At 39.8% G+C, this 20,289-nt stretch overlaps 1 protein-coding gene across 4 annotated transcripts in view; it reads left to right on the top strand.

The window, feature by feature from the left end:
* Window positions 1-19,207, top strand: part of ELF2 (E74 like ETS transcription factor 2) — a 112,916-nt gene extending 93,709 nt beyond the window's left edge. For all 4 annotated transcript variants that reach the window (XM_075543773.1, XM_075543776.1, XM_075543777.1 and 1 more), the window contains 6 exons: window positions 2,954-3,067; window positions 6,569-6,706; window positions 8,884-8,970; window positions 13,732-13,924; window positions 16,777-17,127; window positions 17,501-19,207. In XM_075543773.1, coding sequence (XP_075399888.1) covers window positions 2,954-3,067; window positions 6,569-6,706; window positions 8,884-8,970; window positions 13,732-13,924; window positions 16,777-17,127; window positions 17,501-18,128 — 1,511 coding nt within the window. In that variant the 3' untranslated portion in view covers window positions 18,129-19,207. The remainder of the gene's footprint in view (window positions 1-2,953; window positions 3,068-6,568; window positions 6,707-8,883; window positions 8,971-13,731; window positions 13,925-16,776; window positions 17,128-17,500) is intronic.
* Window positions 19,208-20,289: the final 1,082 nt, after the last annotated feature.

A 20,289-nucleotide genomic window follows, 5' to 3' on the forward strand; every position in this document is an offset into this window, starting at 1 on the left:
AACTTTAAATGTTTTAAAATATTAACAGGTGAATAGGAGAAATATGTCTTAAATTTTTGTTAAAAATTGTTCATTTATATAAAGTAAAAAGATTTCTACAACAAGTGAAATATTCTCAGAAGCCACATTATTCTAAATAGATCTGAGAATGGGTGCTCAGATTTTTGTGTGAATGTTTACTGTTATTTGATATAAAAGATAGGAAAAAGTGAAATGTAAGCATCAGAAAAAGAGAAGAAATGAGTGCCTTAAGTTAGTTACCGTGGACCTTTTTAAGTTTTAAAAATTGTAACTGACTATTTCCAATAGATTCTGAACTACTAGTGTATGCTTCATGAAGCTAGAACTTATTCACACTTGTATACCAGGATCATAATACATGGCCTGGCATACATAAATGGTCAAATCATTTGGTGATCTTTGAGTTGATAATATAGGAACTTTATATATTATATTGTCATCCATTTTTGCTTTAACTTACAAAGTATTTCTGGGACAATGTTAAATTTGGGGGGCGGGGTAGTAAGGATGAGGGTTGGAATATGAACAAGAAAATGTATTATTGAAAACACAATTTCCACTCATGTAAGTAACAATAGTTCACCAACCCATGGTTCTGCAAATAAGTTCTTTAAGCAACTTATAAATTCAGGCACATAATATGTGATATTATGTGCTTTTGGACAAATTCATCTTTAACATTTAAAACGCTCGAAAATCTGATAAAATTCTGTTGCTATATACGTGAAGATCTGATTTGCGTATAACAGTTTCTAGAGTGTATCTTAATACAATTATTTAAGGAATTACTTTACCCAGGATGGTTTATTAATAGCACGTAAGATAACAGCTAGATTGCAACCTAAGCTGACTTTAAAGAGCATGAAATTCCTAGTATAAAATTTCAAAACCTGAGCATTTGTTTGCAAAGGTTCTTAGGTGGATATGGGTATTGTAGGGAGGAGGAGGAGGAGGTCCTGTTGGGGGAAAATACTTGTAAGTAGTCATTTATTCTAAAGTTTTGCTAATAGGACTGATTGAGTCCTTTGCTTCGGCGAAGCTGCAGATAAAGAGTAAGCAGGGTCACCTAAAGATAGATTTACTTAGAGGTTTGGCTGCCTCTCTGGAACGATTTAGCTTTGAGCAGATGTCCATAAATGGAAAGAGCAACTGGAAAGAGACCCAGTACCTTGGTGAGTAGTGTGGATGATGTGCAACAGGTGGTAAAATAGTCACTGGATTTTTATAAATCCTTCAAATGACTGAAGTGTAAGAGTGAGGTTTTAGCGTTTGAGCATTTTGAGACTATAAGAGTGATTTTTTTTTCAAAGTTTTCCCTGAAGTACGTGAGAAGGATCCATATTTTTAATATGTTGAATTTGTGAGCCTGTAATAAAGTTTTATGAAATCCCTATAGATAACTTCCTTTAAGTTATTTTAGGGAAGTTTACTAGGCAAATTAATCAACTTGGAAATCATTGCCTATTTTTGTAAGAGACTTCATTATTTTAACTCTGGATATAGGACTTAATGTGTCATCAGGAATAGGAGGTTTTTTGCTCCGAGTGTTGATTTTCTTGAAAGGTCAGTGGGTTTTCCTTAAACTCAATACATAAAAAGAAAATTTTGTGTGTCTGTTGTTCATGTTAAGAATTATAGCATACATAAAGATGAGTTAAAATAGCTCCTTGGGGCTTACGGAATTTATAATTTTATAGGCGTATTAAAATAAATTGTTGGCATTTGTTGAGTTCTAATCTATATGCCAAACTAAACCAAATCTGCTGCCAAGTCAGTATAGACCTCACATACCGGATACTGATGAAATGTTTTCTGGGATCATTCGTTATACTTCTAATTCTCATGAGGATTCAAGACGTTTGTGGAAAAATTGAATTTAACGGTAATGCAGGCTTTTCCAATAACTTTTTGCATATAGTCTTATTTTGTTTTTGTTTTTAAGGAAATTAAGGCTTAAGCTTGATTTGCGATATGGCTAGAGCCCCAGTTTGGGCTTTGAAAGCCCAGACTACTGCTGTATGCACAGTGACTGTTTCACAAGTATCTTGATTAGCAAAGATCAGTGAGAAGAGATAAGAAGAGTAGTAAATTAGAAAAGGTTCCTTAAAGAAAAAGGCGTGGAAACTTAAAAAAATAAAATTCCTTGTGAGAAGGAAGACCAGGGAGGTCCTGAAGAAAAGAGAGACCCCGATGACTGTTGGGAAAGTTCCCCCGTGTTTGGGTGGTCAAGTTAATTAATACTCAGTGCCAGCAAGTCCGTTCCCACTCGTGACCCTGGAGGACACAGGAGAACTGCCCCTTTGCGTTTCCAAAGCACGGTAAGGAGAGCCTCATCATTGTTCCGCGAAGGGGTGCTAGGTTCAAACTGCTGGCCTCACAGTTAACAGCTCAACTACGCTGCCAGGACTCCTTGCTGTGGCTAACACACATACTGTTTGTTACCCCAGGGTGACTAGAGGAGGGTGTTCCCTCACCTGGGAACGTCTGCAAGAGTTTAACCAAAAGATGGACAAATTTACTTGGAAATACGACTCTACTAGGTACATAACACGATTTCAGAGGAGAGCCATGCTTGCACACCCCAAGTTAGTTTGGGCCTAAAATTGAGAACAGTTTAAATTTCAAGGGCTTCATTGTCTTCCTTTTAGATATGATTTAGAAACTTCTCAGGAGTTGCTAATTAATCACTGTTAGTTGTCCTATAAACCAACCTTGTTTTATAAAATGTAGGAATTAGCTTGTTTTGATTTTTCACTTGCTTCTGTAAATAACTTATATACTGACAGATATCAATAACTTAGAGTTGTCCGTATGGGTGTTAATTTATATTTCATTGTTGGTAATATGCTTTCTTTAGGAATGTGTTTAGTAGTGAATGCAAAGGTACTTACTGGTTCTTTTTTTAATTGAGTCGGAACTTTTTCTTCCCCAGTGGAAGCGTCAGTGCACAGCAGCAATGCACACTGCACGGACAAGACGATTGAAGCTGCGGAAGCCCTGCTTCATATGGAGTCTCCTACCTGCCTGAGGGATTCAAGAAGTCCTGGTATGTGAGCTTTGATTTTTATATTAAACATGTGACATAGCTTCCTATGTCAGGAACAAGTGTTGTTTTTAAATGAAAAGAAGGGCTTGGCAGAGTTCTCAAGTCTGTTATACGTGAAGATTTGAAAGCAGTAAAGATCTTTATTTGTTCGTTTTTAAAAAATATTTTTATAATAAATGATACAGAAAATGCCCCTATAGACAAATGATTGTTAAATTACTACTTAGAATATCATCTCATTTTCTCAGGTAAATTGTAAACCTCTGTCATCCTTGAGAGTAGGGCGGATTGGGCCAGTGGGCTCCCAGGGCCACGTTCAGCCATTCAGTCAGGGATAAATAAGTAGTAACTCAGGGAACCTGCCTATGGACGATTGGAGGACTTGGCTTCTACCATTTTCCTTACACACCATTCAACCTCAGAGAACACACACACACTCACACACTCTTTTATCTCCTTTTCTTTTTTTAAAAGTTTTAGTGGCACATATCACACAATTCAATAGTTTAATCATATCAAGAAGAGTTGTACAATCATTACCACAATCCATTTTAGAACATTTTCTCTATGACCCCCTTCCCATGGTTAAATCACTTTTAAAATGAGTTGTACAAAAACCTTCATTGTGTAATCAACTTCCCCACATAAACGCTGACGACGAATGTGTGCATCCGTAAGTGTAGTAAAGAAGGCTGATGGTGCCCGGCTATTGAGAGATATAGCGTCTGGGGACTTAAAGGCTTGAAAGTAAACAAGCGGCCATCTAGCCCAGAAGCAACAAAGCCCACATGGAAGCAGCACACCAACATGTATGATCATAAAGGGCCGAGGGGACCAGGTTTCAAGCAACAATGGCAGGGGGGGGGAGGGCGGAATCATATCATCATGAATGAGGGTAGTGAGTGATGGGGACCCAATGCCCATCTGTAAACAACTGGACACCCCTTGCAGAGGGGTAGTGGGGAGGAGATGAGTCACTAAGTGTTCAGTGTAGCAACAATGAAACTCACAACCTCCCTCTAGTTCTTAAAAGCTTCCCCCCCCCCCCCCAATTATCAGATCCCAATTCTACCTTGCAAACCTGGTTAGACCAGAGGATGCACAGCGGTACAGTTGGGATCTGGAAACACAGGGAATCTAGGACCTATGAACCCCTCAGGACCAATGGTGAGAGTGGCGACACCGGGAGGGAAGAGGGTGAAGAAAGGGGGAACCGATCTCAGGGATCTACATATAACCTCCTCTCTGGGGGATAGGCAATAGGAAAGTGGGTGAAGGGAGACTCCAGGCAGTGTAATATAAGATAAAATAATAATTTATAAATTATTAAGGGTTCATGAGGGGGAGGAGGGAGCGGGAAGGAAGGAGGAGGGAAAAAAGGAGAATGAATTGATTCCAGGAACCCAAGTGGAAGGCGAATTTTGAGAATGAGGGCAGTGAACGTACAAATATGCTTTACTCAATTGATATATGTATGGATTGTGATAAGAGTTGTATGAGCCCGAATAAAATGATTTATTTAAAAAAATGAGTTGTAATCACCAGTTTAATGAGTGATCCCTCCCACATACATTGCTTGCTCCCCCAAAGCCCTTCACCCTCCCTATCTCCCACCACCACTCTCTCCCCTAACTCCCCCTTGAATCAGTTCTTATCTCTATGCCTCTACTCCTGTGTTTTACAAACTGGAAAACCTAACACGGACAAAAAAAAAGTGGTAAGGTTAGAATAATAATAATAATACAGAGATAAAAGTAAAAACAGTGAGTAAGAAGGAAAAGGCCACTGAATATTTAAAGGCCAGGGGAGAAATTTTTGTCATGGAACATGCAAATTCTTGCATCCAGAAGAATTTCAGGTTGGGTCAAGAGGGAAGTCAACCAACTTAAGTGTCAAGTCTGTTCCAGTATAATCACGATTACAATGATAGTAACACTGTTTGAGACCCTTGCCTGTGATTAGAGGGCATCTCTCAGCGCCTTAATCAGGCTAGATACTCTGCCAGATGGGTTTTGGGCTCCCACTGACCTCCATAGCCTTCTACAAACTGGGCGTTCACAATTTAGGCTCTGATACTTTAACCTTTGCCATATTTGAATTTTGGATCACACAAGCTGCTGGTGTGCTTCTTCCATGTTGGCTTAGTTGACTTCCCCGCTTAGATGGCTGCTTGTTTGAATACAAGCTTTAAGACCCCAGATACTATCCCGATTGATAGCCAGGCACCATCTGCTTTTTTTTTTTTTAACCACATTTTGCTGTAGTACCCTTATCTTCAGTGATCATTTATTTCATGAAGGCGAGTGTCCCAGCAGGGCCATGTTATCAGAAGTAACTGTTCTTGGATTGGGGCTAGAGTTCAGTAGGTTTCCCATGACCCCTCTGCTTGGTCCTGGGATATACATGACTCAGGTTTACTTTGCCAGTTGTGCTGTAGCAAATTCAAAACCCCGTAAGACCACCTACCCCAATAACAACAAACCAACTAGCAGAAAACAAGAGAGAGACAAATACAAGCAAACTAAAGGCGAGGAAACAAAAACCCCAACTCCTTTTTCTTTGATGACCCTTGCTAGTCATTTTGCCATTTTTTACTTGTAATATTCAATGCTAATTTGACTTGCTACAGTGAGATTGGCCCACTTCTCACAAGGATTTCTAATAATTGCTAAGAGTAACCATGTTTTTTTTTTACTGGGAATAGGAATCTCATGAGAATAAAAATAGGACATTATTGATGAGTCTTTCAGTTGTAGCAAATTACATAAGCTGCTTCCAGGGAGAAAGATGAGGCGTTCTAATCCTGGAAGCCCCCAGGTGCAGCTAGTTCTCTTTTGCCCTGCAGGGTTGCTGTGAATCAGAATGGACTTGAAGGTGGTGGCAAATAACTATGTATTGACTGCACCTTATAATTGAACTAGAGTAGCCTATCCTGATTATTCAGACACACGGAAAGGAAGCTGTACCTTACTCTATGTGGTGGGCTCTCGTTAGCTGCCACTGAATCAAGTTGGCCCCTGATTCATGGTGACTCTGCACACCACACTGCTGGGGTCTGTGCCATCTCCATGATCAGTTGTAGATCTGAGAGTCTATAGGGGTCTTGTTGGCGGACTTTTAAAAGTAGTTTTTTGATGCCTTTCTTCTTGCCCATTTATGATACTATTGGTTTTTCTCCCTCATAATTTCCCAATTGTCAAAATTCTACGGTGATCTTTAAAGCAGGTAAAAGTGTGAATAAAGGTGGGCCTGGAGCCCCACTACTTGTGATCCTTGCCTTATTCAGAGGATCGTTTGCATCTATTTCCTTATCTTCTTTATATCATCTTCAGCAAGTTAATGCTTTTAGTTTTAAGTGCTTATCCGGCTTTGAGTAGTTCTTAATAATAAACTTTACCACTTGAACTGCCCACATAGGAAACAATTAATGGGGGTGGAAATTTTAATTTTTCAAAATTCTTAGAGTGGAAGTGTTTGTTCCTCCTTGTGTATCAACTCCAGAATTTATCCATGCTGCTATGAGGCCAGATGTCATTACAGAAACAGTAGTGGAGGTGTCAACGGAAGAGTCCGAACCAATGGATACCTCTCCTATTCCCACGTCACCGGACAGCCATGAGCCGATGAAGAAGAAAAAGGGTGAGTTAGAGTTTCATCTGTTTCCGAAGTGTTTACCTGCTTTTTGCCCCCATCAAGGGAAATAGAAATAATCTATGTAATACAGATTGAAGGGTGATTTCATCTTAACTAGATAGTCTCAAAGGAGCCACAGAAGTTTCTGTTTAATATGTTTCATATTGATTCAAGAAGTAATGTTTGAACACTTGAAGTGCTTGAATGAAAATGAGATTTTTGCAGATATTAGGCATACAAAAGGGAGATCCAGGATGGTCTGTACATTTGTCTTAGTGTTTCTTCATATCTTTGGAAAACTTTTATTTTTTTCAGTTTTTATAGCATCGTTTCTCCATCTTTGTGGGCATTTTAAAAGAGAGAGAGAGAAATAGACAAAACACAAGGTTATTTTTCAATGTATACCGTCCACTTTGAAATACCAGGATTGCCAAGAGACTGCTAAGTGGACTTCCCTGTCCAAGGTAGTTGTTGTTGTTTGGTGCCATCAAGTCAGTTTAAGTCCGTAGCAACCCTAAACGCAACAGAACGAAACACTGCCCGGTCCTGTGCTCTCCTCCCAATTGCACTATGTTTTGAGCCAGATGTTGGAGCCATGGTGCCAGTCTGTCTCCTTGAGGACAGAGAGTTGACTAACTCAGCTCCGCAGTGGAGAAGTAAGACACAACTCACATGCTAATCAATTGACTCCTGCTGAAACTTTGACCTGTGGGTTTCACATGAGACCCCAGCATATCTCTGAGGTCACTAGGAGATGGGTGGGCAGTAAGTAGGCCCTTTTCCTTAGAATTGAGGTAAAACTAGAAAGAACGGAAATCTTGAGTGTGTGTGTTTTGTGGGGGTGAGGGCAAAAATAAGAACTTCTGGGTGAGAAATACCATATTTTTCATCCATTCGACAGGGTTTGAATTCCTGTGGTATGTACGGTTTGGGGTGGGAGTGGTGGTGGATACAGTGAAGAGTAAGAGACGAATCCCTTCCCTCACATAATACCAAGGGTTTATCTGTATCTTGAGAGGCACTGAATGAAGGAATTTAGAAGGATTCATTCCTGCTGTAAAGGTGCCCCAGCTTGTGGTAGGTAGCCTGTGGCTGGGTGCATCCAGTGGGATAGTATACTTTTTATTTTTACATTTAAAGTAAGATGGAAATTGGTTTTTCTGTTTTACCTGTAAAATTCTTTGCTATTAAAAGAAAAAAAAATCTAAAAACAAAGTGGGGGGTGGTGGTGGGAAAGGGGAAACTTTGAAAAGCAAGAGTCAATTAGGGGATCAGACCCCTAGATAAGTGTCTGTGTGGTATAATATTAAAATGGAACAAAGATTTGCCCATTTAATGCTAATTTTATCCATTTGAAACTTCTTAATGATCTTAAAAGTTTCTAACACCATTATTTATATTAAAAAGACTTTCACAGAGAAATACATTAGGAAACATGAAGTTAAATAGGCTATCTTTAAATAGCAGAGCCTACATTGTTGGTCCTGATGATGCCATTGATTAGTTACCTTTGGACTGCTAACCACAAGGGTCAGCCATTCAAACCCACCTGCCACTCTGCAGGAGAAAGGAGGCCATTGGCTTCTGTAAAGATTTGCAGCCCTGGAAACCCTAGTTAGGTAGTAGTTCTAATCCACTCATTGGCAGTGGACTTTGGATAATATATATTGTGAATCTTCAAGAGAGGACAACATGCACAGTTCTTAAACTAATTTGACTATGGGTCATTTTCCTGTTGATCTATATTCTATAATTGTCTCAAGGGTCGTGATTTGGGAAATCCCCTTTTGAGAGGAAACTGGACTTTTTATTCTTTCTCAGAGCTAGTAAAGATGTCAGTCTCGCTACAGACCGAAGATCAATTTTCATATGAAGAGAAAAGTTTCAAAGTGTTTTGAAAATTATAAGTAAAGCTGTTCCTAATAATTTTGTAGGACAGAAACAAAAACTTCATAGTAGTATTTGTTAACATTGTTACATGAAGCAATTAATAGGTCAGTAGCATCTCACTAACTGTTGTGCTTTTAAGATTGGCAGAATCTTATTCTCCTTTAGAAGGCATTTTCAAACACACTGTATATTAATCCACAGATTAATGCTCAGTTCATGAGTGATGGAATATCAGTTTGTGTTTCATGCTTCTATTATTCTTGTTTTTAGTGTCTTTTTTTTTTTTTTCCCAGTTGGCCGTAAACCAAAGGCCCAGCCATCACCGATTTCCAACGGATCTCCTGAGTTGGGTATAAAGAAGAAACCCAGAGAAGGAAAAGGTAATTTGGTGGGGAGGGGTATTTTGGAGGTGGAATTTTCTTTTTCAGTCAGGTGACAGATGTAAGACAATAATTTCTAGTATATGGTAGTATTCTCTCTGTAAGTAGTTTTTAATCAGGAAAAGTATTTGCATTACTTGGGGGAACTTAAAAAAAAAACTATGACTAGGTCCTAACCCACAGAGATTCTATAAGTCATAGAAAAAGGAGGGCATGGGCATTTGTTTTTTTGAATTGGGTGAAGGTGTACAGAGCAAATCAGTTTTCCGTTCAACAACAGAGCATATACATTTTAGGCATTTGTATTTGGGAAAGGTCCTGACATTCTGAATGGGTGGTGTGTACAGCCCTTATCTCCACAGTCCCTTCCAATGAAAGGAGATTGACAACTGAGGTGTGTTTCTGATACTTCATCTCTTAATAGATTGAAACAGTGCAAGAGTAAAAGCAAGCTGAAGTTAATTCCCTGGTCAACAAATACCAATCAGAAGTCAGAACAAAATGTACACTATTTTGGCTTTAGGATTTATATATTCTATTTAAGCTATTTAAAACCAAAGCAGCAAGAAGCCTCCATCTCCCATTCTGTACTGTCTTCTTTGTTGAGTGAGTTGTCAAGTAACTCTTCAATCTATTTGATAATACAAATAACAACAAAAAGTCACTTCCATATCTTGAGATTAGCACTAAATGCTTAGATAAAAATACATGCTGTCATTACATGAAAAGCACACATTAAATCTCTAGTGAAAAACAAGTCTCTAATTAGCCCATCAAGGAACTTGGGATTGAGTTACACAACAAATTCAGTTACATTTAATTATTATTCAGGAACTGATGATTAGACTACTTTCCTTATTTCCTTGTTTGTCATACATAGCCTGCCTGTTTTGTCTATCGTAGGTGTTGTTTTTCAGCTTATATTGAGAATTTACATTGCAACGGAGTAGTAAATAATAGAAAGAGAAATTATAAATAAGTTAATTATTACTGTTATGGGTTTTATGTTTTAAGAATTTCTATCCCAGTGGTATCTCTTGTACTTAGGCCTGGCACTGAACGCTATGCTGTTAAACCCATCATAGTGTGAAGAGTAAACATACAAGGGGGTAGGTCCCACCCCACCCCCCAAAAAACACAACAATGGAAAAAGAATCTCTGCTGGGAGGAGATTTCATAGTGTGTATTTTTCCTGCTAGGTGATCATCCAGCAACTTGCTCTGAGTTAGTACACCCAGTGGCGTCACCTGGAAGGTTCTCTCTGGTCACAATGAGTTTTTTTGTAAAAGCAGTTTTGCTCTAACCTCATTTTTTGTGGTGGCATATGGCTATGAAATTTTATTTTCCTATTCAGGGAAAAATGCTGCAGAAACTGTTGTGATGTTGAACACAGCTTATAAGGGCAGTGCTTTGGGAAAAATTCAAGTTTATGAGTGGTTTTCTCGTTTCAAAAAGGGTAAAATGTTAATTGATGACAAGCCTAGTTCTGGACCCCCCATCAACTTCCCAACCAGACAAAAATGTCTACCTGTAGTGTGCATTTGGAGGTTGTTCCAGTAGGTCAGACTGCTAATCAAGTGTTCACTTAGAGGTTTTGAAAAGATTGCATAGCAGTGTGCAACAAAAAAGGATTTGCGGCAGATGTGAAACTGGCTTTGCCACTATGTCAATGCACCTGCTCACATAGTCATCTCAGTGCTCCATTTTTTGGGCAAAAAACCACCATGCGTCTCTTGCCCCCAAGCTCCTTACTCACCTGCACTCACTCCCTGCAACTTCTTGTTTCTGTAAATGAAGAGGGGCATGGAAGGACCAGTGAAGTGAAGAAAAACGAGGGAGATGCTCTCAGCCTCCAAACGATGGGTTTGAAAAATGTTTCCAAGAATGGAATCCCAGATTTGACAAATAACATTAAGTGTAATGGAGAGTACTGTGAAGGTGATAAGGCTGTTTTGTTACAAAGTTTAAATAGATAGTTGGGGGTAGGTGGGTGGGGGATTCCATTTATTTTGTTTTGTTTTTTTGGTACCCCTTGTATTACTGTAAGCTGGATTCAGAAGCAGCTTGTTCTGTAAAATCATGCTGTCTGTCAAAGGCTTAATGAACTATCTTGCCTGACAGACTTTCCCATTTGAATTCGGTGTCCTTAAAAACAGAAATAAAATTGCTAACCAACAATTAAATATTTAAGGATAACCTGAGGAATATCGACGACCAATTCAGCAAACACGGAAGTTAAGGATTCCTACTACATAGAAGAAAGACATTGTTTTAGGAGGTACAACATTTCTTCCACACAAGGTTCTCTACTCACCCTTTCTGTAGTCCCTTGTTAGTTTCCCTAGCGGTAGTCAATATTAGAAAGAAATGCCATCCACAGTCAATTACTACTACACTCCATAGGGCTTTCGAAAGCAAATTGCCAAACCCGAGTTTTGTGAGGGTCCTCTGAGTGGGGTTGAACCAGCCACCTTTCCACTCTTAGTCAAATGCTTAATCATTTGGGTCACCTGATTGTAAACAAAATAAAAATGCCCTCAGCTACACAGCTAGAGGAATTTGACGCTTGTGCGGTTTAATAGTTAAAAAGAGTTTCTAGGTTGTGATGGTGGAATGTAACAGTTGTGAAGTTGAAGATACTGCCTCTAGGTCACGAGATGCATCTTTCTTTTTACAACTTTGTGCCAGAGGAGGGATGTCAGCGTCTAGGGTGGAAGGGGACTGGAGGGACTTGATCTGGGAGCTTCCCGCCCAGAGTTCTTCTCACATAGTCTGCCCCTGGGATCTGGATTCGAGGCTAGTAATGGCATCACAGGAGTTTCTGGGTGACCTAGAGCCTCAGTGGTGGCATATACATTCTTTTTTCCACCAGGATTCGCTTCTTTCCTTCCATCTGCTCCTGGAGACTTCAGAGTAAATAAAAACCTAGCCATTTGAAAACCTGTTCTTCCCATAATGACTTTCCATTTACTCTTCCCCCTTCTGAAGGGGAGAAAAAAGTGATGCTTGCTTCCTTTTGGGATACAGCTCCTTATTTTCCCTGCCCAGATCCCTTCCTTTCTTTCTGTGTAACTCCTAACCACCTTCAAAGCCCATCAAGCCCGGTCATATGAGATTTTGACATTCTGTTCTGCATATCCCTCTATAGAATCGCTGATTAAAACGCTCAGTAGTGCAGCCTCAGTTCTTCGAGTCTTGTGGAAAAGTAGGTAGTTGCTCATGGAGGAAGTTAGGCACACGATTCCGTTTGCTCCTCCTCCTCTTGACTCTCCTAACTCTATTGATCCAGGTAAATAGAGATAATTTTTTTTGCCTTGGATGGATAAACTGCCAGCTTTTAAGACTTCAGCCTCACCCAGTGAACTAGGTGGTAGGACAGAAGCACTGAGTACGTTCTTAGGCCAGTAACTGGGATGTCCTATGAAACAGTGACTGATCTGCAACTCAACCAGATCCCATGAGGTATTTGGTTCTTATGTATGTCGTGTGTGTACCATAGTTGTAATTAAAGGTAAGTCAAAAAGTATTGCAACAAAACCATCACACTGATTGATAAGCTCTGTTGTTCATTGTAACCTCCATCTAGTAGTGCTTTCCTTTTGAATTAGAGGATAATGATAGACTATTTAAATAGTTATATGTTACTTACACTGTAAAGACATGTACTTCAGAACTCGTAGGTGAATCAGAAGTCTGAAGGGGGTGCTTCAAAATGTGTTCCAAAAAACTTCATTACCTTTCCATTTCGTTTTCCATGAACCCCTTTTATATAGACATAGCTTTAAAAAGCACACTTCTCAAAGCAGACAGCAGTTACTAGTTGAGTTAAATAATTGGGTTTAAGAATCCAGGTGGTAGGGGAAGGGAGGGATGGGGAAAAATGAGAAGCTGATAGCAAGGGCTCAAGTCCCCAATGACTGTTCTTTGTCCTATGGGAAAAAAATCTCGATTTTGGGAATCCCAGAACATAGTTGTTGCAACCTGAGCTGATCACTGCCTTGAATTTACCTGGCAAAGCAGATCCCTTTGGGAGTTGCTGCTCAGTTTGTTTATTTAAAAAACTTTATTGTTAATTAGTTGGAGTTTTACTTTTCAGATCATCATTTTTTGTATTCAACTTAAACTTATCACAATCTCCCAATAACTTCCTTTCCACTCCCTTCACCCCAATTTTTCCCCCTCTTCTCCCTCTTACAGGGTGGGAGTCACTGTTTTGATTGGAGGGAGGGAGTGTGTGTGTGTGTGTGTGTGTGTGTGTGTGTGTGTGAGAGAGAGAGAGAGAGAGAGAGAGAGATCTGAAGTGTCTCACTGAGAACACAGTGCAGTCGTCTATTGAGCGGCGGAGACTAAGTCATTGATTAGAATCATGCCTGTGCGTGTCTGCCACAGAACCCTCCTAATGCGTGTCGCGCCTTCCCCTTCGTACCGAGGGCTGCCAACGTTTTAGAAAACCTGTTGTCTGTAATTCTATTTTTCCATGTTCCTTCATATCTATCACAAAATTTTTGCCTGTTCCAACTACATTGGGATACTGTTTAATGAAAACTACAAACAAGTGTACTTAGAATTATATTAAAAGATACTTTGTCTTTTAGGAAGAGTGTATGCCAGACAGTACAAATGATTATGACACAGTGAAGTACTTAGCAAACCGCTTATTGTGTTTCACCAGTATGAAATGGATAGCTCTTAGCATAATTAAATGTTTGCTTTTAATCATGTTGGTAAATTTCTTTCATTGCGTTGTCTTTGTTTTTAAAGGAAACACAATCTATTTGTGGGAGTTTCTTTTAGATCTCCTTCAAGATAAAAATACTTGTCCTCGGTATATTAAGTGGACTCAGAGAGAAAAAGGCATATTCAAGCTTGTGGATTCAAAGGCTGTCTCCAAGCTTTGGGGAAAGCATAAGAACAAGCCAGACATGAACTATGAAACTATGGGGCGAGCTTTGAGGTAAGAACACAAACGCACTAGTAATCGAGCCAGACTTCCATAACCATAACACTTGGTATTTATTAGTCATTTGTATAGAAGCTATAAGAATCCCTATTTATTATAATCTCCAACTTTTCAAGAGGAGCCCTGGTGGTGGATTGGGGTTGCAAGGACAGAGGTTAAAACCCACCATCCGCTCCAAGGGAGAAAGGGGAAAGTGTCTGGTCCTGCAGTTCTGCTTTGTCCTTCAGGGTGGCTAGAAGTCAGAATTGACTCGATGGTAGTGAGTTGAGGGATGTTTGAGTTGCTTGTTGGGTTTGGAGGTAAAAAGTAGAGAGGAACTGGCCTAGATGTTTAAATTTCAATATCATTGCAAATATCTCCTTGTGCCACCCTACCCCACTCTCACCCCCATTTAGGACTAAGTCAGTTGTAGGCCTTTGAAAACAATCAAACTCAAACGGAAAAGTATTTGCAAATTTCTTATGTGCTTTATAGTTATTACAAGTTTAAGTGAATTTTAATTGATAGGAAATTTTTTAGTTTGAAAATGCACAAAATTCTTGTAATGTCTTTTCTTAAGAAAGATGTAAATGAACTCACTTTGTGTGACAGTATTCTCATAGTTCCATCATGTCTACTAAGTGTAGCTTGGGGTATTCATTCCATAAAGAAGCAGATTGTTTTATAATTGTGTGACTCAACTGATATTCTGCCAATGCCAGTAAAATACCATTAAATACTCTGATTAAATTACTTCCTTTAACAAAGAGGATGCACTTGTATAGATTCTTGGATTGAAAGCACCAGCTTCCAGTTTCATTTCTGTTCCAAATCTTCAGCCTTTCGAGCAGCTAACAATGTAAGAGCCCCTTTCTCATTCATTCTTTACAGGAATAAGTGAGTGTTTGTGAGTGTCGACATGGCCTTTTATTTGATAGGATAAGATCCATAATTCCAGATTTTGTTTGTTTCTTTCTTTAGGTTTATTTCATTTTTTTGTGCCCATTGTAAATGGTATTGTGTTTGTTTTCTTTTTAAATACTTTTATTGAGGGCTCTTACATCTCTTTAATCACAAGCCATACATTCCTCGAATGTGTCAAGCATATATTTACACATATGCCACCATCATAATTTTCAAAGCAGTTCCCCATTTCTTCCCCCTCCCTCACGAACCCTTGATAAGTTATAGATTATTTTTTCCACATCTTACATCGTCCTCTGTTGCCCTTCACCCACCTTTCTGTTATCCCTCCCCCTGGGAGGGAGTTCTTGGTTGATCCTTGTGATCGATTTCCCCTTTCTTCCCCCAGCCTCCCCTCATCCTCCTGGTGTCGCTACTCTCCTTTTTGGCCCTGAGGGGTTTATCTGTCCTGGATTCCCTGTGTTGCAGGCTCTTACCTGTAGCAGGGTGCATGCTCTCGTCTAATCTGATTTGTAAGGGAGAATTGAGGTCATGATAGCAGGGTGAAGGAAGCACTAATGAACTAGAGCAGGGGTCCTCAAACTTTTTAAACAGGGGGCCAGTTCACTGTCCCTCAGACCCTTTGGAGGACTGGACTATAGTTTAAAAACAAACCATGAACAAATTCCTATGCACACTGCACATATCTTATTTTGAAGTAAAAACACAGGGCAAAAATGCCCGGTGGGCCAAATAAATGTCCTCAGCAGGCCACATGTGGCCCGTGGGCCGTAGTTTGAGGGCGCCTGAACTAGAGGAAAGTTGTGTGTTTCATAGGTGCTATACTGCACCCTGACTGGCGCATCTCTTCCCTGTAACCCCTCTGTGAGGGGATGTCCAGTTGTCTACAGATGGGCATTAGGTCTGTACTTCATGCTCCCCCTCTTTGACATTGGGTATGCTTTTATTCTGGGTCTTCGAGGCCTGGTACCTGATTCCATCGACACCTCATGATCACACAGGCTGGTGTGCTTCTTCCCTGTGGGCTTTGTTGCTTCTGAGCTAGATGGTCGTTTGTTTATCTTCAAGCCTTTAAGACCCCAGATGCTGTATCTTTTAATAGCCGGGCACCATCAGCCTTCTTCACCCTATTTGCTCATGCACCCATCTTTCTTATTGCAGAAATATTTATAGAAATCATTTTTAAGCCTGGATTGAGCAACATACAATTTATTATTCTAAAGATGCGTTCACAATTCAATTTTCCCATGTAACTTGAGTAGTGGAAACATTTTTTTTTCCTTGACAGTTCATCCTAAAATTTCTAGAAAGTTGAGATGTGTGGCTGGACTAAAGGCCAGAGTCCACTGGACTTCAAGGATGTAAGGTTAAGACCAGTCCTTGTTTTTGCTCTTGTGCATGCTGGGTAGGTGCTCGTCTAGTAGTTTCCGACTCATTACAACTGCATGTACAGTAGAAACAAACAGTGCATCTTGTGCCAGCCTCACAGTTGTTCTTGTTTGAGCTCATTATTGCAACCATTATATCAATCCATAATGTCGAGGGTCTTCTCTTTTTCATTTCTTCTCTTTCCCAAGCATGATAGCCTTTTCCAGGGACTGGTCTCTCCTGACAACATGTCTAAAGTAACATGAGATAAAGAAGTCTTGCCATCCTTGTCTCAAAGGAGCATTCTGGCTGAACTTCTCCCAAGATAAGATTTGCTTATTGTATTTGTGGTACTTTCAATATCCAGCACCACAATTCAAGTGCATCGATCCTTTATGTATATGAAGCAGTTGAAAATAGTATGGCTTACTTAGGTCAGACGCACGTTGGTCCTCCAACATATTTAATACCTTTTGGCTTGGGTATCCAAATAAGAGTTGTAACATAAAAATTAACATTCTTGTATTCAAAACAAAACAAGAAAGTGGTTCATTTAGTAATGTTTCCCTTTGCAGATACTACTACCAAAGGGGAATTCTTGCAAAAGTTGAAGGACAGAGGCTTGTATATCAGTTCAAAGATATGCCCAAAAACATCGTGGTCATAGATGATGACAAAAGTGAAGCCTGTAATGAAGAGTTAACAGCAGCCACTGATGAGAAATCATTAGAACGAGTGTCGCTGTCTGCAGAAAGTCTCCTGAAAGCAGCAACCTCCGTACGTGGTGGGAAAAATTCATCTCCTCTAAACTGCTCCAGAGCAGAGAAGGGGGTAGCTAGAGTTGTGAACATGGCTTCCCCTGGTCCAGATGGTTCATCCAGGTCTCCTCCTACCACTGCCTCTGTACCAGCATCAGGAACTCCAAGGTGAGGCAAATCCACTAGTGGCAATATTGTCTTCACCGTCTGGAGTGTTCCTTGGGGGAAAATGTCTGCTTAAGAATTTGGTCGCATTTTAAGAATGCTGATAAATGTTTGGTGTTTAAAAGTGTGCATTTTGGTGCTGTGAAGGTAACACAAAGTTAACTAATCTGAATTGGTCTTCATGTTTTTTCAGAAAGCTTATAATGTATGTTTTTGTTTTTATACATTTCATGGTATAATGTAAATGTCAAGGATTATCAATATGTGTAAATTTTGGGAGCACTAGTTTTGCACATTTTGTAATTTTTTTTTTGCTCTAAGAGACTATAATTTCTAATATAGTTTTAAATATCAACTTACTATTTCCCCCGACTAGGACAGTTCGCGTGGCAATGCAAGTACCTGTCGTAATGACATCTCTGGGCCAGAAAATTTCAACTGTGGCTGTCCAGTCCGTCAATGCAGGTGCACCGCTGATAACCAGCCCCAGTCCAACAACAGCAACCTCTCCAAAGGTCGTCATTCAGACAATCCCTACTGTGATGCCAGCCTCTACTGAGAACGGAGACAAAATCACCATGCAGCCGGCCAAAATCATTACCATCCCAGCTACACAACTTGCGCAGTGTCAACTGCAGACAAAGTCCAATCTGACTGGGTCTGGGAGTATTAACATTGTCGGAACCCCTTTGGCTGTGAGAGCACTTACCCCTGTGTCACTGGCCCACGGTACGCCAGTCATGAGACTCTCTGTGCCTGCTCAGCAGGCATCTGGCCAGACTCCTCCCCGCGTTATCAGTGCTGTCATAAAAGGGCCGGAGGTGAAATCGGAAACCGTGGCAAAAAAGCAGGAGCATGATGTGAAAACTTTGCAGCTGGTACATGACGAAAAGCCAGCAGATGGAAACAAGACAGTGACCCACGTGGTGGTTGTCAGTGCGCCTTCAGCCATTGCCCTTCCTGTAACTATGAAAACAGAAGGACTTGTGACCTGTGAGAAATAGAGAAGCAGCTCTGCGTGGACTGTTGGTGGTTGGTTAAACAGTGCTGACATAAATGCTTGCAAGGAAGACATCAAGAAAAGTCGAAAGAAGACTTTAAAACATTTCTAATGCATATAACGAAAACAATCACACTTACTGGAAATTGCCTATCCCATGTTTCAGTGGGAAATGGACTACATACTGAGATGCTGACAGAAAACTGCCTCTTACTGTAGGAAACAACCGAATCTGCCAATAAGGAAGGATCTCAAGGGACCAAGCAGCTCACTACACTGTCAAGTTACACTAAGACTTGGAACACTACAAATCTTTAAGAGGCTACACAGTTTTCACCGGGGAGGGGTTGGGATGGGTGATCTCATTGTTACATATAGCAATTTTTGATGCATTTTATATGCATACCAGCATTTATTACTGTGCTCGCACAGTACTCAACTGGTGCTATGTGAAGACTCTGCTAATATAGGTATTTTAGAATGTGAATTGAATGGATCCAAAAGCTTTGGAAAGGATAGCAAAAAAGATCTAGTATGATTTTTTTATATCATATAGCTTAAGCTGATTTAAAACAAAGGCCTTAGACTAATTTTTGGTTTTCTTTCTTGAAATAAGCTAATGGCTTGTTTGTGTAAAGCATTTTTTATTAAAAGAAAAATTTTAAAAATCTTGTACCTAGCACAGTATTGTTATAGAATTTACATGTAACATTTTTATATGGTAGTTTAAGTCTGTCATTTTCTTAATTGTGGACAAATCTAACAGTTGGCTCTAGCCTTTTGCTGTTAACAGCCTGTGTCACTCACTCAGCCCTGCCATCTGTGCAGACAGCAGTTTCAGTCCCACTGTCACGTGGAAGTTCAGGCTCAGCATGGATTTTTGTCAGGTAACACTCAAACCTGGAGTTTTCTTTTTTCCTGTTTTTTTTTTTTTAGTTGAAGTTTAAGAGGGAAAAGTACCAGTGTTCAGATTTGAACTATAATAGTTTGTATATTCAACATTTGAAGTATATTCTATTTTGTTGTACTCTTGTTTCAAAGTGTATTCAAGTAGGTTTTCTGAAATATAGAAATGAAAATTTATCTGGCGTTTTGGTCTCTGGTGATATTTATAATGCTCAAAAGCCAGTATGGAGATACAATTTTAGGTAAGAAATAGCAGAAATCCTTTTTCTCCTCAGCTATGTGAAGAAATTGTATTTCTGTTGGTTCCTTTACATTAACACTTGCCAAATATCTGATGTGACCACATCCTAATTAATAATCATGTACTCTGTAACATTCTACTTACTATAATTAAGTGAGCAGGCCACACGTAATAATTGAAAGGAAAAGAACTGTATTTTTAGGCAAATGTGTGTATCACACTACTTGCCAGCTGCACAGTCCCACTCGTCCTGTCCCAATGTCTGTATGCAGACAATGGCTCCGTGGGTACACTGTTTGTGAAAAAAAAAAAAAGACTATTTTTACAAAAGAGGAATTTGAGGTACCAGATGGATTAATTTCCTAATTTTATGCAAAACATAGGCCCTTGGCTCCACATTTTACAGCTTTCTACTCCAAAGAGAAGTCTTTCTCACGTCTTTTAGAAATGTAGATAAACTGAAACTTACTATTTTCTTGCTATTAATGGTATATTTGGCCACATGCTCATTGTCATCAAGTTGATCCTCCATCCATCATCGGCTCATGGTGACAACACCGTGCAGAGTAAACGTGCGCTGAGGGTTTTACAGCCGTGCCCTATCGGGGAGAGGTCGTCAGGTAAGGAAGGGTCTCCCCTCGGCGCGGTGGCAGCCATCAGCCTCCAGCTTGTGCAGTGCTGAGCCGGCTGCCGCCGTGGGGCTCCAGGGTTGTACTATGACAGCAGTCCAATGTGGTCTGCTTATGATTTTTACAGCAGTGGTTATTATCTTTTGCCTTTCCATAAACTTACCTGGTATTGAAAAAAAATAAATTCTCAAAGAAAACTCAGCTTTCTTGAGCCCATTTGAGTTATGATTTCAAAATCCACACTATGTGCTTTGGCACTTTTTTTTTTATGTACTGGTTTCATTTGTGAGGTCTCCCACAATACTCCTTTTGGACAAAGAGTGCATTTTAAACCATATCTGTCTTTCTCCCCAAATTGAGTATCTTAGACACTCGGGTCTTTATTCATT

This window comes from Tenrec ecaudatus, chromosome 3 (assembly GCF_050624435.1).
Source record: "Tenrec ecaudatus isolate mTenEca1 chromosome 3, mTenEca1.hap1, whole genome shotgun sequence".
In the NCBI taxonomy this organism is placed as follows: Eukaryota; Metazoa; Chordata; class Mammalia; order Afrosoricida; family Tenrecidae; genus Tenrec; species Tenrec ecaudatus.